At 43.5% G+C, this 12696-nt stretch overlaps 1 protein-coding gene across 1 annotated transcript in view; it reads right to left on the bottom strand.

The window, feature by feature from the left end:
• Positions 1-8841: 8841 nt before the first annotated feature.
• NKAIN3 (Na+/K+ transporting ATPase interacting 3) overlaps positions 8842-12696 on the bottom strand; it is a gene marked incomplete at its 5' end in the record, with an annotated part of 191768 nt that continues 187913 nt past the window's right edge. The window contains 3 exons of the mRNA XM_015411701.1: positions 8842-8852; positions 9513-9686; positions 11412-11481. Coding sequence (XP_015267187.1) covers positions 8842-8852; positions 9513-9686; positions 11412-11481 — 255 coding nt within the window. The remainder of the gene's footprint in view (positions 8853-9512; positions 9687-11411; positions 11482-12696) is intronic.

Here is a 12696-nt window from a genome sequence, read left to right as displayed (position 1 = left end):
TAACCCTGTAAAAATCTCAGAATAAATTCTTTTAAACTATATTTAAACTATATTTTAAGAATAATTTAAACATTATAAGAGAAAACAGAATCAAGTCAAATTTCATTACACAAAATGTTGTCCTCTACAAGGATGAACCAGGCCTCCGGAGAACAGTTCTATTTACCCCTTTCTACTATATGGGTAGACCTGGCTTCTGGAGAACAAGTCTACTCACCCCTCTCCACTTTATGGGTAGACCTGAGCTCTGGAGAACAGATCTTTTGCCCCAGTCCACTATATTTGTAGACCTGACCTTGGACTGTTGCTCTGTTGACCCGTAGAAAATATTCTATGGGCCCCATAAGGAGGTACCCCCATTTTCCATGGTTTGTGAGCTGAAGCAGAAATCCTCTGAGCTGGCCTCTGAAATGTTGTGCACCAGCGCCCCCTAGCACAGTTGTCTGTGTTCTCAATAATATAATAGCGATTTTTCACAATTTCAGTAGCATTTTAGCTAATATTTTACAGGCAGCATGCAAAAGCCTGTCAGCTCTAAAAATCCAAAGGCACAACAACAGAAACATAGACACAATATCAAACTATCATATCTGATAAGCATATCAGCCCTGCATTTGTTTTTCTTGTTTACCGTGTTTAGTTGTGCACACTCAATTTTACTGTAGGTTTGTAAAAATACAATACGTAACGCTAACAAACGTCCAATTCAGAGATCAAAACACTATATCTAGAACCCGTTTAACACACGAAACGAACAGTGGTCGAACATTGTATACCTATTAACCATTCCCTTCTTTATGGAAGCCAGAAATACCGCGTTTAGTTGTGCACACTCAATTTTACTGTAGGTTTGTAACCTTATTATACTGTTCAATATTTCAGTTCTGTATACTTGAATGATTGTACTTGGTTGTATTGAGAGATTGTAATATTATATGATTAAATAAAATATTTTTAAAAAATAATTTAAAAAATATTTTTAAAAATATCTGTTAAGCATAGTCATTGGAGGCTATAAAGGACAAATAACCTATGTTCTTAAAATATACAAATGACAAGCTGTCAGGCCAGTTCTCTGAGAATCCATATTTCTTTCCCTTCAAAATGAAGGGTCTTGCAGTTTTCAGGTGCTCTAAACAGCAAAAGGCCCAAGAGAAAAAACAAGTACTGTACTGCCTGCTAATGTGCCCAGCATGAGATAATAATTCACTTGTAAGTCTCTCTCAAACAAAACAGACCTGTAAAGTATCAGTGAGAAAATATATCTGAACTGAATCCCAAAATAACAATATAAAACAAGCATAAGCTAATTTATGGTCAGTGCTCATCAAGTGTAGGACCTGCTTAATTAACTCTCTAACCTATCCCGTTCCATAAACAGTCTCAAAATATCCAATTACCTCTCTGCCAAGCATGAGCTACAAAAAGCAATGTTACTATTAAGTGCCTTTGCTAGTGGAATGGACCCAACCCATAAAATTGATCACTGACAACTGAAACTGAAGAAAAAGTAACACTTGCAATATTTATGCAATTAAAAAACGTAATAGGGAAAACAGCAATGTCCAAGACTATAGACAAGTCCAGGCCAAACTAGATGAGTGTCCGTAAGCTCTCTGTAAGCAAGGAAAAGACTGACCCCAAGCACTGTGAAAGAGAAATCCAGGAGCTACTGTTGACCATTGATTATGTATTGAAGTGGTTGAAGTTGTGAACTGTAGGTGACAACCAGTGGTGGTGTTCTGTTGATACCTTCCTGGAGTCTACACACCTTGAACCACCCTGCTATAAGACAGTCTCAAGGAAGTAGGGTTGCCAGCTTTTGGTTGGGAAGTGCTTGGAGATTTTGGGGGTGGAGCCTGAGGAGGGTGGGGTTTAAGGACTGGAGATACTTCGATGGGGTATAGTGCCATACAACCTACCTTCCAAAGTGGCCATTTTCTCCAAGTGAACTGATCTCTGTTGCCTGGAGATCAGTTGTAATCCCAGGAGATCGTCAGCCTTCAACAGGAGGTTGGCAACCCTACAGGGAAGGTAACAACAGGCAGGGCCTCCCCACTTAAGACAGCTTCATTCCTGTTGGGTGGAATGGATGGAACCCTCACCAGAGGGTTTGATGATGGAACCCTCACCAGAGACACAAACCCATGTCTATGGCATCTCCAGAGCTCAGAGATGGTAGCTAAGCCGTAATTTCTAGTATTACTTAGTACTACTTCTACTTTACAGAGTAGAACTACTGGGCTAGAAGGAACCATTGGTTTGACTCAATATAACAACAAAAGTGCAGCATGCAGTAAACAGTTACAAAGAATAACAAAACCACAACTGTGTGCTAAATTTCCTGCAAAATATTCACAACGGAGACTTCATTTAAAGTGACTTTAAAGTGAAATGCATCTATTATCTGAAGTAAATCTGTCCATATAATCCGTCATAGGAAAATGCAGAAGCCGAAAAATTAATATACGAGATAAATATACAAATGATTCAATTTAGATCCATGAAATAGACTCATTAGGCTGGATACTCTAAGGCATGTTTTGGTCCTGATACATTGAAGCAGCCTTCAGGGGTGCTGGTTAGAGCTAAGGAGACCTTGCCCAATACAGAAAAAAAAAGAAAAGCATTATCTTTTAAAGAGATGGAATGAAACACGGGGAAAATTACCAAGGAAAAGTGTTGGACTTTTTGTATATTTATCTTGCATTTCACTTTAAATGAAGTCTCCTTGTGAATATTTTGTGGGAAATTTAGCTATTAGTTATTCTTTCACTCAGTACAAGACAGTGCTGTGTCTGCAGCATAAATCCCTCATGTCTATGGCATCTCCAGAGCTCAGAGATGGTAGCTAAGCCGTAATTTCTAGTATTACTTAGTACTACTTCTACTTTACAGAGTAGAACTACTGGGCTAGAAGGAACCATTGGTTTGACTCAATATAACAACAAAAGTGCAGCATGCAGTAAACAGTTACAAAGAATAACAAAACCACAACTGAGACAGTGCTGTGTCTGCAGCATAAATCCCTCCCACATTAGGACATGCATTAGGTATACCCAAGTGATTGGAATTTTAGTACTTCAGCTGTGCCAGTCAATTAAGATGGACTAATTAGGGGAGAGGCCTTATCTAGAGCATCGGCTATGCAAGCAGAAGATCACAGGTGCAATCCCCAGCATCTCCAGTTAAAAGGATAAGGCAATAGGTGAAGTGAAAGACTTCTGCCTGAGACCCCAAAGAGCTGCTGCCAGTCTGAGTGGTCTGATTCAGTATAAACCCTCACCAGAGGGTTTGATGATGAAACCCTCACCAGAGACACAAACCCATGTCTATGGCATCTCCAGAGCTCAGAGATGGTAGCTAGGCCATAATTTCTAGTACTACTTAGTACTACTTCTACTCTACAGAGTAGAACTACTGGACTAGAAGGAACCATTGGTTTGTCTCAATATAACAACAGAAGTGCAGCACACAGTAAAAAGTTACAAAGAATAACAAAACCACAACTGTGTGCTAAATTTCCTGCAAAATATTCACAAAGGAGACTTCATTTAAAGTGAAATGCATCTATTTGCAACAAGCCCTGCCCCCTGCTCCCAGCAGCCCTCAGTTAGAGCAAGAAGCAGCCAGGTAAGTTTCAGAGCTCCCCCCCCCAGTCCAAAACAGTCCAGTGGCACCTTTAAGACCAAGTTTTCTTCAGGTACAAGCTCTCCCTCCTCTGCGAGGATAGATCTTCTGACACACTTCCGGTGATGTCAGGGGGTGTGGCATATGCAAATAAGTTACGCTAATGAGTTATGCTAATGAGCTCCTGCACCTCTTTTTCTACGAAACGAACCCTGGCTATTAGTTATTCTTTCACTCAGTACAAGACAGTGCTGTGTCTGCAGCATAAATCCCTCCCACATTAGGACATGCATTAGGTATACCCAAGTGATTGGAATTTTAGTACTTCAGCTGTGCCAGTCAATTAAGATGGACTAATTAGGGGAGAGGCCTTATCTAGAGCATCGGCTATGCAAGCAGAAGATCACAGGTGCAATCCCCAGCATCTCCAGTTAAAAGGATAAGGCAATAGGTGAAGTGAAAGACTTCTGCCTGAGACCCCAAAGAGCTGCTGCCAGTCTGAGTGGTCTGATTCAGTATAAGTCAGCTTCATGCATTCAAATTACTATCAGCGGTCTGAATAACCACCTCTTCCTATGTGAGCCTATGTACCAGCTCTGTTTCACCCAGCAATTCCTGATAGTATTGTGCCCTGTTTACCAGGGGTTTGCACCTCAGTTACCCATCCTCAGGTATTTTCTATTGTACTCTTTCTTTGGAATGGGCTTTTCAAGGCCATGCAAAAGTTTCCATCTTTAGCATTCCTTTAGAAAGCTTGCAAAAGCTTTTTTTTCTCCAAGGCTTTCATGCAGTTTTGTTTTGATGACTGGTCAAATGTGTCATGGCCGATTTGCATTTAACTAGATCTTGAATATTATTTTATTGTGAAAATGCCCCAAATTAGCTGGAAGGGTGGTTAAATAAATGACAGTACAGTCTTTAAGTAAACCTGTTTAGGGCTGGACAGTAAATAAAATGTGGCCAGTGGTAGGCTTATATGGAATAATCTATGGAAACTGTTCAGAAAGTTTCACAAACTTTTAAATTTTAGTAATGCTAAATTTGAGATATATGCTACACTTGTATATTCAAAGAAATCTCTGCTGCTTTCAGTGATATTTAGGCTTATGTGGAAGCAAAATCTGTCGAAATCCCTACACTATTACAGCACTTTCACACATGCTGAATCCACTTTCAATGCACTTTGTAATTGTGTTTTACTGTGTGAAATGGCAAAATCCACTAGCAAACAATCTCTAAAGCGAGGTGTCAATCTCATTTGTTACAAGGGCCAAATCTGACATAAATCTCACTGTTTGGGGCTGGGCCATGTGTGCCATAAAACATAATGCCAGGTACTGGACACAGAAACTGTATAAAGGACAGCAGCTGGTAAGCTCCGAGTTGGTGTATCCTCACTGCAAGGCCACATGGGCTGGGAGGGGGGTACAGAAGAAATCCAAACAGGCAGACTGGAGAGGCAACAAATGCAAATGAGGTTGTTCTGCCATGCTGAAGCTACAGTGGAGAGGCTCTACCCACTCCCCCAAGCACTTCCTCCCTTGCGTCAGGCCACATAAGAGCCCTGGACAGGCTGGTTCCGGCCCCCGGGCCTTATGTTTGGCACCCCTGCTCTAAAGTGCATTGAAAGTGCATTATTAAGTGCATGCAAAAGTGCCCTTATTAGTAGTGCCACTTCACCCTGTGGGATACTGCAGTTGTTCTAAGTATTACCTCAGTTTTTGTGTGAATACTCTCTTGTTTGAAAGCACATTAAATCTACTTCATCTCATAACTTTTCACTACAGAGAGAAGGCTTAGAAGGCAGAGTGGTTCCCCCCCCCCCAAGGGGGTTGGTTTGGCTTATTTTGGATTTTTAAGAACTACCTTATTCTTAAAACCCAGGTGTGAGGCAAAGCACAGCCGGCTCTCCCCTCAAGGGTTAATGTAAATGGTTATGGGCATGTTCCATCCTCCAAGTGTTGCTAATTGGTCTCTCAGCCTACATGGCCCTTATCGGCTTCAAGGACAGAGCTGGAACTGTGATAATTAGCTTCTCATGAGAACCTGCGACCCACAAGTGGGAGGGAGGAATCAGGAGTGATGACGTAATTTTCTAGAGGGTTCCAGCCTGATTGGGTGTCATCATCACCTGATGCTGCTTGGTCAAAAAGGTATAACTGAGCTAAAGGTTTGGAGAAAGAAGGCTAACTTGGATCTGATGGACTGAAGGCCTGGACTATGATATGTTTGTATTGCAATAGATAGCAATGTAGAGAATGCTGGAGTTGTAGCCTTTCATTTTGGGGCTTACGGCTTGTGCCATCTAATGCAGGTTTTGGAAATCATTAGATGTTATGTATCGTGAGTCCCTTGGACTGCAAGAAGAACAAATCAGTCAATCCTAAAAGAAATCAACCCTGACTGTTCCCTGGAAGGCCAGATAATGAAACTGAAGCTCAAATACTTTGGCCACCAAATGAGAAGGGAGCACTCACTGGAGAAGACCCTGATGCTGGGAAAGAAAGAAGACGGGGACGGCAAAGGGTGAGATGGTTAGACAGTGTCATAGATGCAACGAACATGAAATTGAGCCAACTTCAGAGGATGGCGGAAGACAGGAGGGCCTGGCGGGATCTGGTCCATGGGTCGCGAAGAGTCGGACTCGACTGTGCGACTGAACAACAACAACATTGCGATGGAACCGTACGTGCGAAAGAGCTTGCTAGCAAACATGCGGAATAGCGTAGCTTGGAGCACATCACAATAGAAAGTTTGGATCCTAGAATGGACCAATAGATTGATCCGGATCCTAGTAATAGGCAATTGGAAAACAATAACCCGTAAATAGCCTATCATCGTGAGATGTGGGGTGTGTGTTGGGTGAGGTGTGTTTCATGAATATAAGCAGGGCTCTGACCCTGCAAGTTTGTCTTAGTTTTGAGCTGAAACCACTTAATAAACTATGAGCTGATTACTCAACGCGTCTGAACTCAGTATATTTCAATAGTTAAGTTAGCTTTCTTGTTTTTCTGTTGTATGATTTCAGAGTGGTGTATTGCTTTTAGATTAAATCTTATATTTTGACAGAAACTAAATAAAACTGTACTTTTAAAAAGAAGATTAAACAAAGGTTTAGTTACATGTGTACAACAGCCCTGGGAACCCACAGGGTCCAGCCTTGGACTCCTTGACACCAGGGCACCTTTAGAAGAAGCCAAAACACAGAAGAACACAAAACAATACATGAGTTATGAAATCAAAGATAAACAAAAATACAATAAAAGTAAATAAATTTTAAAATGCAGCTCTGGAGTCTTCAGGAATTCAGAATTAAGACCCATAATCTATTTTCATCTGACAAACATGAACATACAAAGGTTAACCTTTGGTCCATTTAATCTGCTCTGACTGGCAGTGAGTGTTTTTCTAGAGTCATCCCCAACACTTGCCACATGATTTCATTTAATTGGGAATAACGACAGGGATTGAATTTAGGACTCTTGCATGCAAAGCATATGCTCTATGTTCACATCACAGCTCATACCCAATGCAGATGTACATCCACAGAAATTATATTAAAGAAACTAAAAAGTTATTTTTTGCTGTTTCTTCTGGAACCAGAACAACAGTCCAAACAATTACAAGTTTTAATTCAAAAGCAAAACACGGATAGCACAGATTTAAAATGAGGCCACAGATTTAAAATGTGGCCATAGTTATAGCATAGTACAAAGTGTGCTTTTTTCTAAATGAAGTTATTTTGAATCATTTTTTTTCTTTTGGGTCTGAGCTCAAACTCAGGTTTAAGACAAGTGAGAAATTTCAGGTTCATTTGGGGTTCACTGGAAAAAATCTTCTCTGGTTCAGATCTAACTTAACTCACTGTCAAGATAGACAGTACTGTCTAGAAATGTCCACATTTATACATTCCAAGTGACTAGTTCATTTGGTATGTCAGAAGCAGAAAGCAAAGGGAACAACACATGCCATACTGGAGATATTTATTTATTTATTTATTTATTTTATTGCATTTATACCCCGCCCTCCCCGCGAATGGTATTAGGATATTTATTAAAACAAATCCATTATGTGCTACTGTGGTCATCTATAATTACCAGCTGAACCTGTGTAAATAATGTACAGTTTCCTTTGGCAGAGGTTAATAACAGGATTTGCACTGAATTTTACCTTGACTTCAGACAGATATCTTTTAAACTGTAATTTTGGCGAGATAAGTGTACATTTGGGAGAAAGTTGGTAGAGAACAGCTAATCTGAATGGAGATCTCTCTCTCTCTTTGTATCTCTCACCACACAGCTACAAAAGAAGGAATGAAAAAATTAAATAGACTTGGCCACTAATACTTAGGATGTGGAATGGTAGGGTATAGCCTGATCTTCTCAGACCTTGGAAGCTAAGTAGGATCGATACTTAAAGGGAAGACCAAGGAAGACTCTGCAGAGAAAGGCAATGGCAAACCACCTCTGCTTCTCACTTGCCTTGAAAGCCCCTTGCTGGGGTTGGTTGTGAATTGATAGCACATATCTACATAATAGAATTAGAGATGGCATGTATTATTAAGCTTTTTCTCAAATAGTTCTTTAATATATCTTTTTAATACTTATTTTGAGCTATAATCATCTTTATACCACTGCATTCTCATAAATCACTTCCACATTTGGAAGACTGTGAAGAGCCAGTGTTAGAATGTAGAACTCGCTTTGTGAGAATACACATCTGGACAATATCAAGAATCAGGATGCAGCTTCATAGTTCATGGGTCTTTGCTAATTAAGTGCATTGATATTTGTTTGTGCACGCTCCCCCTCAAACACACATACACATTTGTGATAATACAAATGTAGGAGGACTGGCAGAGGAAGGGAAAAGTCTCTTTGCAGATCTCTATTTGCCCTCCATCCATGCCTCCTTAGAATGGTCCTTCCATAAGGTAATTCCACAGAGTAGCTTGTTTGTGCTGCTATTGCAAAGTGTTCAAGCCTTAGCATTTCTAAGAGTAAGTGGCCTTGCAGTGTAATTGCAAGAAAGTCCTATGGAAATCAGCTTTATGGAGCTGAATCATGGAAGGACTCAGCAGTTGATGCCCCTGCTGTATAAGCTGTACAGCCCTAAAAGACCCAAAGACCTAGTGGCCTTGTGGCAATGTTACAGAGAACTAACACACATATGGCAAGCAGAGAAACACCAGCAGATTTATTCTATACAGGGCTATTCAGTTCCTAGAAAATCCATGGTTGAATGATCAGGCTATGGAGGTTACTGGCAGACAGACTGAGAAGATCTTTGGCTATGATCTCTCAACCAAGATGGCCAACCTAGTGGCAACAGCCATCCTATATGCCTGTTTCTCACCCAACCAAAGGGAAAACAATTACCTCATAGCAATTGGTAGAGACGGTCAGGGCCGGCTCACCCACTAGGCAAACTAGGCATTCGCCTAGAGCGTGGGCCGGACCTTGGGGTGCCAAACTGGGCCCGCCCACCCATCCCCACCAAAAGCCCTGCCTGCCTGCCAAGTCCTCCAGAGCTGCCACCCTGAAAGGGTCCCTGAGAGTGACCCCTGTGGCAGGGCAAGCTGCTGTGGAATGGTCCCAGCCCCGGGGGCGCAGTGGCGCGGGGCCACATTCTCTCCTGGCAGCTTTTCTGTTGTTCTGAGCACGAAAAGGGGCCGGGCCTTTGCAGGATGCGCAGTGGGAAAGAGGGGCCCTTTGGCACAGTGAACTCCTGGTGGCGCCCTTCTGTGGCGTGGAAAACCCCAGGCGCCAACAGCCCAGTCAGCAAAGGGGCTGCATCTGCATATCGCGCCCCCCACCTCCACACGCGCTTTGCTCCTCGCGGGAAGTGGGAGGTGCCGCTGGGAGGGGCGCCTCGGAGCCAACCTTTCGCCTGGCCTCGGAGAGGCTGCCCCAGTCTTGCCAAGCAGCAGCAGGCTTCCCCAGAAGAAGCCGGACTCGCGCACACGCTCTCTGGAATGCCCCACCCCCCGGAGAGGGCTGCTGCTGTCACCCGGGGTGTGGAGGATGGCGAGTCTTCGCTGCCATGCCGGAGAGGAGCCGGGAGCTGGCGACAGGGGGAAGAGGTGCAGTGCAGGGACGCACAACGGCAAAGCAGAGCTACGCCCCGAGGTGCCACACGCCAGCTGGGAGGTCTCCAGGCCCCACTGGGAGGTTGGCATCTGCGCTCGCCTAGGGCGCAGAAACACTTTGGGACGGCCCTGGAGACGGTAGCAATATCATTGCTTGATAAGCATTATTTGTTTAATGAAGATGCTGAGCCATACAGTGAGGAAGAACAGGCATTCCTTGGGCTAGGTACAATATGAAATGTACAATTTGAAATAGGATGTAACTAAGGAACTGCATTCTTATAAGGAACTGCCCTAGTCTGAGTTAGATCAGAGTTCTGTTCAATAAACTCCTGTCAACAATTATTCAGGATTAGAAGCAAAAGGCTTTCAGAACCTTGAAACCCGCAATTCATTAATGACCAATGATGAACAATGAACTTGAGACTGCCTAAGTACTGAACATATGCTCTGACTGAGGAACAATGGCCCTTTTTGTATTGGAGTGATTCATATTTGTGTAGTCTTTAAAATTAATGAAGAAACATGTCGGCAAGTAAATTACAATGCGATATGAAAGTGAGAATTACAATGGATGTAAAGAACATTCGTCCATATATTGCCCTTTTGGATATGCTCCTCAGTTGAGCCTTGCCTGTATCCACTTAAGCCTTGCCAAGCAAAAAGAAGAGGTGGCAGTTATTAATTTTAAAGCCTCTCAGACAGGTTTCATTCCAAGAACTTTTGTGAGCTGAACAATATAAGAATATTTCATTAAAGAGAGTCTTAAAGGCCAATAAGTCTGGGTGTACATCACATTAAATGAACATTGCGTAGTTCTGGCAGTTTTCAAAGCAGACTGTGCCGTGTCTACTTTATACTTTAAAAAACAGTGGTTAGAAACATCAGTTATGATTCGAGTCAAAATATGGACAAAGAGCCATATTATCCTTTCCCAAGAACTGGGCTCACCTGTAAAGTAATTAGAATACCAGTGCACTCCTAAACAGTACTATACCCTTCTAAGTCCATTGAAGCCAGTGGGTTTAGAAGAGTGGAACTCTGCTTAGGACTGCACTGCACACGCATTAAGAACAGCAGAACATTCTTGCAAAAATCAGTGATCCAGCTGTGATGAATACTGGATATTAGAACTGCTCTGATTGCTTAATGTTACATTAATTTGGGATTATCTGTCATATTGTTCACCTTTTCAGAACAGTGGGTTGGATCCTACCAGCTTTTCCACTCTCAAAAAGAGGGGGAAAGCACCTGTTTTGACCATTGAAAAGGCAGGAACCCACATGGACAAAAGTCATGCGGGAAGGAAGGAGCAGCAAGGAGGGGAATTGGGCAAGATTGAGTAGAAAAGCTGGTAAGATCCAACACAGTGCCTTAAAAGTGCAGAGAAAAAGAGAAAATAGAGTGCACCACATACTTACAATATGTCATGATTAAACTGTACTGCAGGAAAAGATTTCCACACTGAAAAAAGTGGCTGTTCCACTGTCAATCAAACTGGGAAGCCTAATATCAATGACAATTTAAAGAGAATGTTGATAATTTGAGCTGTTTTAAGTGTTTATGGGTATTGTTCACAGAGGCTGCCTGTAACAGTTGAAAAACTCCCCCTTTAGTTTCATAAAGTTGGCTAGGAGTGTAATACTAAATCTCACCCCAGGTTTGTAGCTCCAGAGATGGGTAGGTGTGAATCAGTACTTACAGCTGTCCTCTTCCTCCATGAAGACACTGATCACGTAACAGGCATAGACAAAACCAATCAACTGTGGGAAAACAAGAAAGGAAAAATAAGCTATTAGTCCCTAAACACAGGAAATACTCTAATGCACAAACCAAATGTGCTGTTCAAAACTCTTTTATTCTCTTAAATAAAACCAAATTTTAAACAAGATAAGCTAGTGCAAGTTTGAATTAAATCACATAGTTGGAATGGCAGTAGAGACACTTTCAAGAATTATATCACTTTAAACAATGCAGTATTTTGGTGCCATCTACAGAACAATGTGGAATGGCTAGAAACAAACTTCAGTATGAATCACATTTTGTACAGTACTCTCTTGTTCCAGAATTAAGGTCATCTGATCTTATGGCAAATCCTCACACTACCAGTTCTCTAACACTATCTCTCCCTTATAATAAAGCAGTAGTGGGCACCAACGTTCTAAAATGCGCAGCGTTAGTGTATGGCCGGAAGAATTGCCACTCAGAAGACGCTGGCTGCGATGGCTGGCTCCCTCAGGGCAACTGGGCTGCCATTGGCTGGGTGGCTGGGAGGGGAGGGACAAGGTCTCACTCGCCTTGGAGCGCCTGGATGGGACAGACGCTCCACTGGTCAGGGATCACAGCCCGATAGAGCCGGCACTGCCGTCCTCACCCCACCACTGAACCACTGAGGTAAATCTGCCTTCCCCGTCGAAGCCCAGCGACCGGAGCCTGTAGCCTCCGCTCACCCAGCTGGCTCCCCCCCACTCTAAGATGCTCTAAGCTGCTTCCCCCCCGCGTCCACTCTAAATGGTCCTGAGGCGACAGCAGCAACGAGCCACTCGCTGCTGCCTGATTTCCCTCCTGCATCAGCCCACCCCACCCATCCACCCACCCACTTCAGAGCACCCCATTTCCCCCCCACACACCCCAGTTGCAGGCCGCCCACTCGCCGCGCCTCCATTTCCCTCCCCCACTCTAGGACCCCGCGCCCAGTAGAAGGCCGGCAATGGCGGCTGTGGCTGACGATCGAACGCCTCTCCCTCCCTCTCTCTCTTCCCCTTCCCCCCCACCTCCAAGCGGCCCGTTCGTTGGAGCACTTGAAGTGCCCCTCAGCGGCTCCTTCCTGCCGCTGCCGCCACAGCCCCGATTTCCGTCCGCCCCCCCAACGAGCCAGGCCTTTGGGGGAGCCCAGGGAGGGGCACGCCAGGGGCAGCTAAGACACTCCACGGCCGGCTTCCCGCCTGCCCAGCGCACGTCCTGCACCAGCGGCACAC

Source organism: Gekko japonicus, unplaced genomic scaffold (assembly GCF_001447785.1).
Source record: "Gekko japonicus isolate JY-2015 unplaced genomic scaffold, Gekko_japonicus_V1.1 scaffold130, whole genome shotgun sequence".
NCBI lineage: Eukaryota > Metazoa > Chordata > Lepidosauria > Squamata > Gekkonidae > Gekko > Gekko japonicus.
Note: the sequence above shows the minus strand (reverse complement) of the source record. Positions and strands in the feature narration are given on the sequence as shown.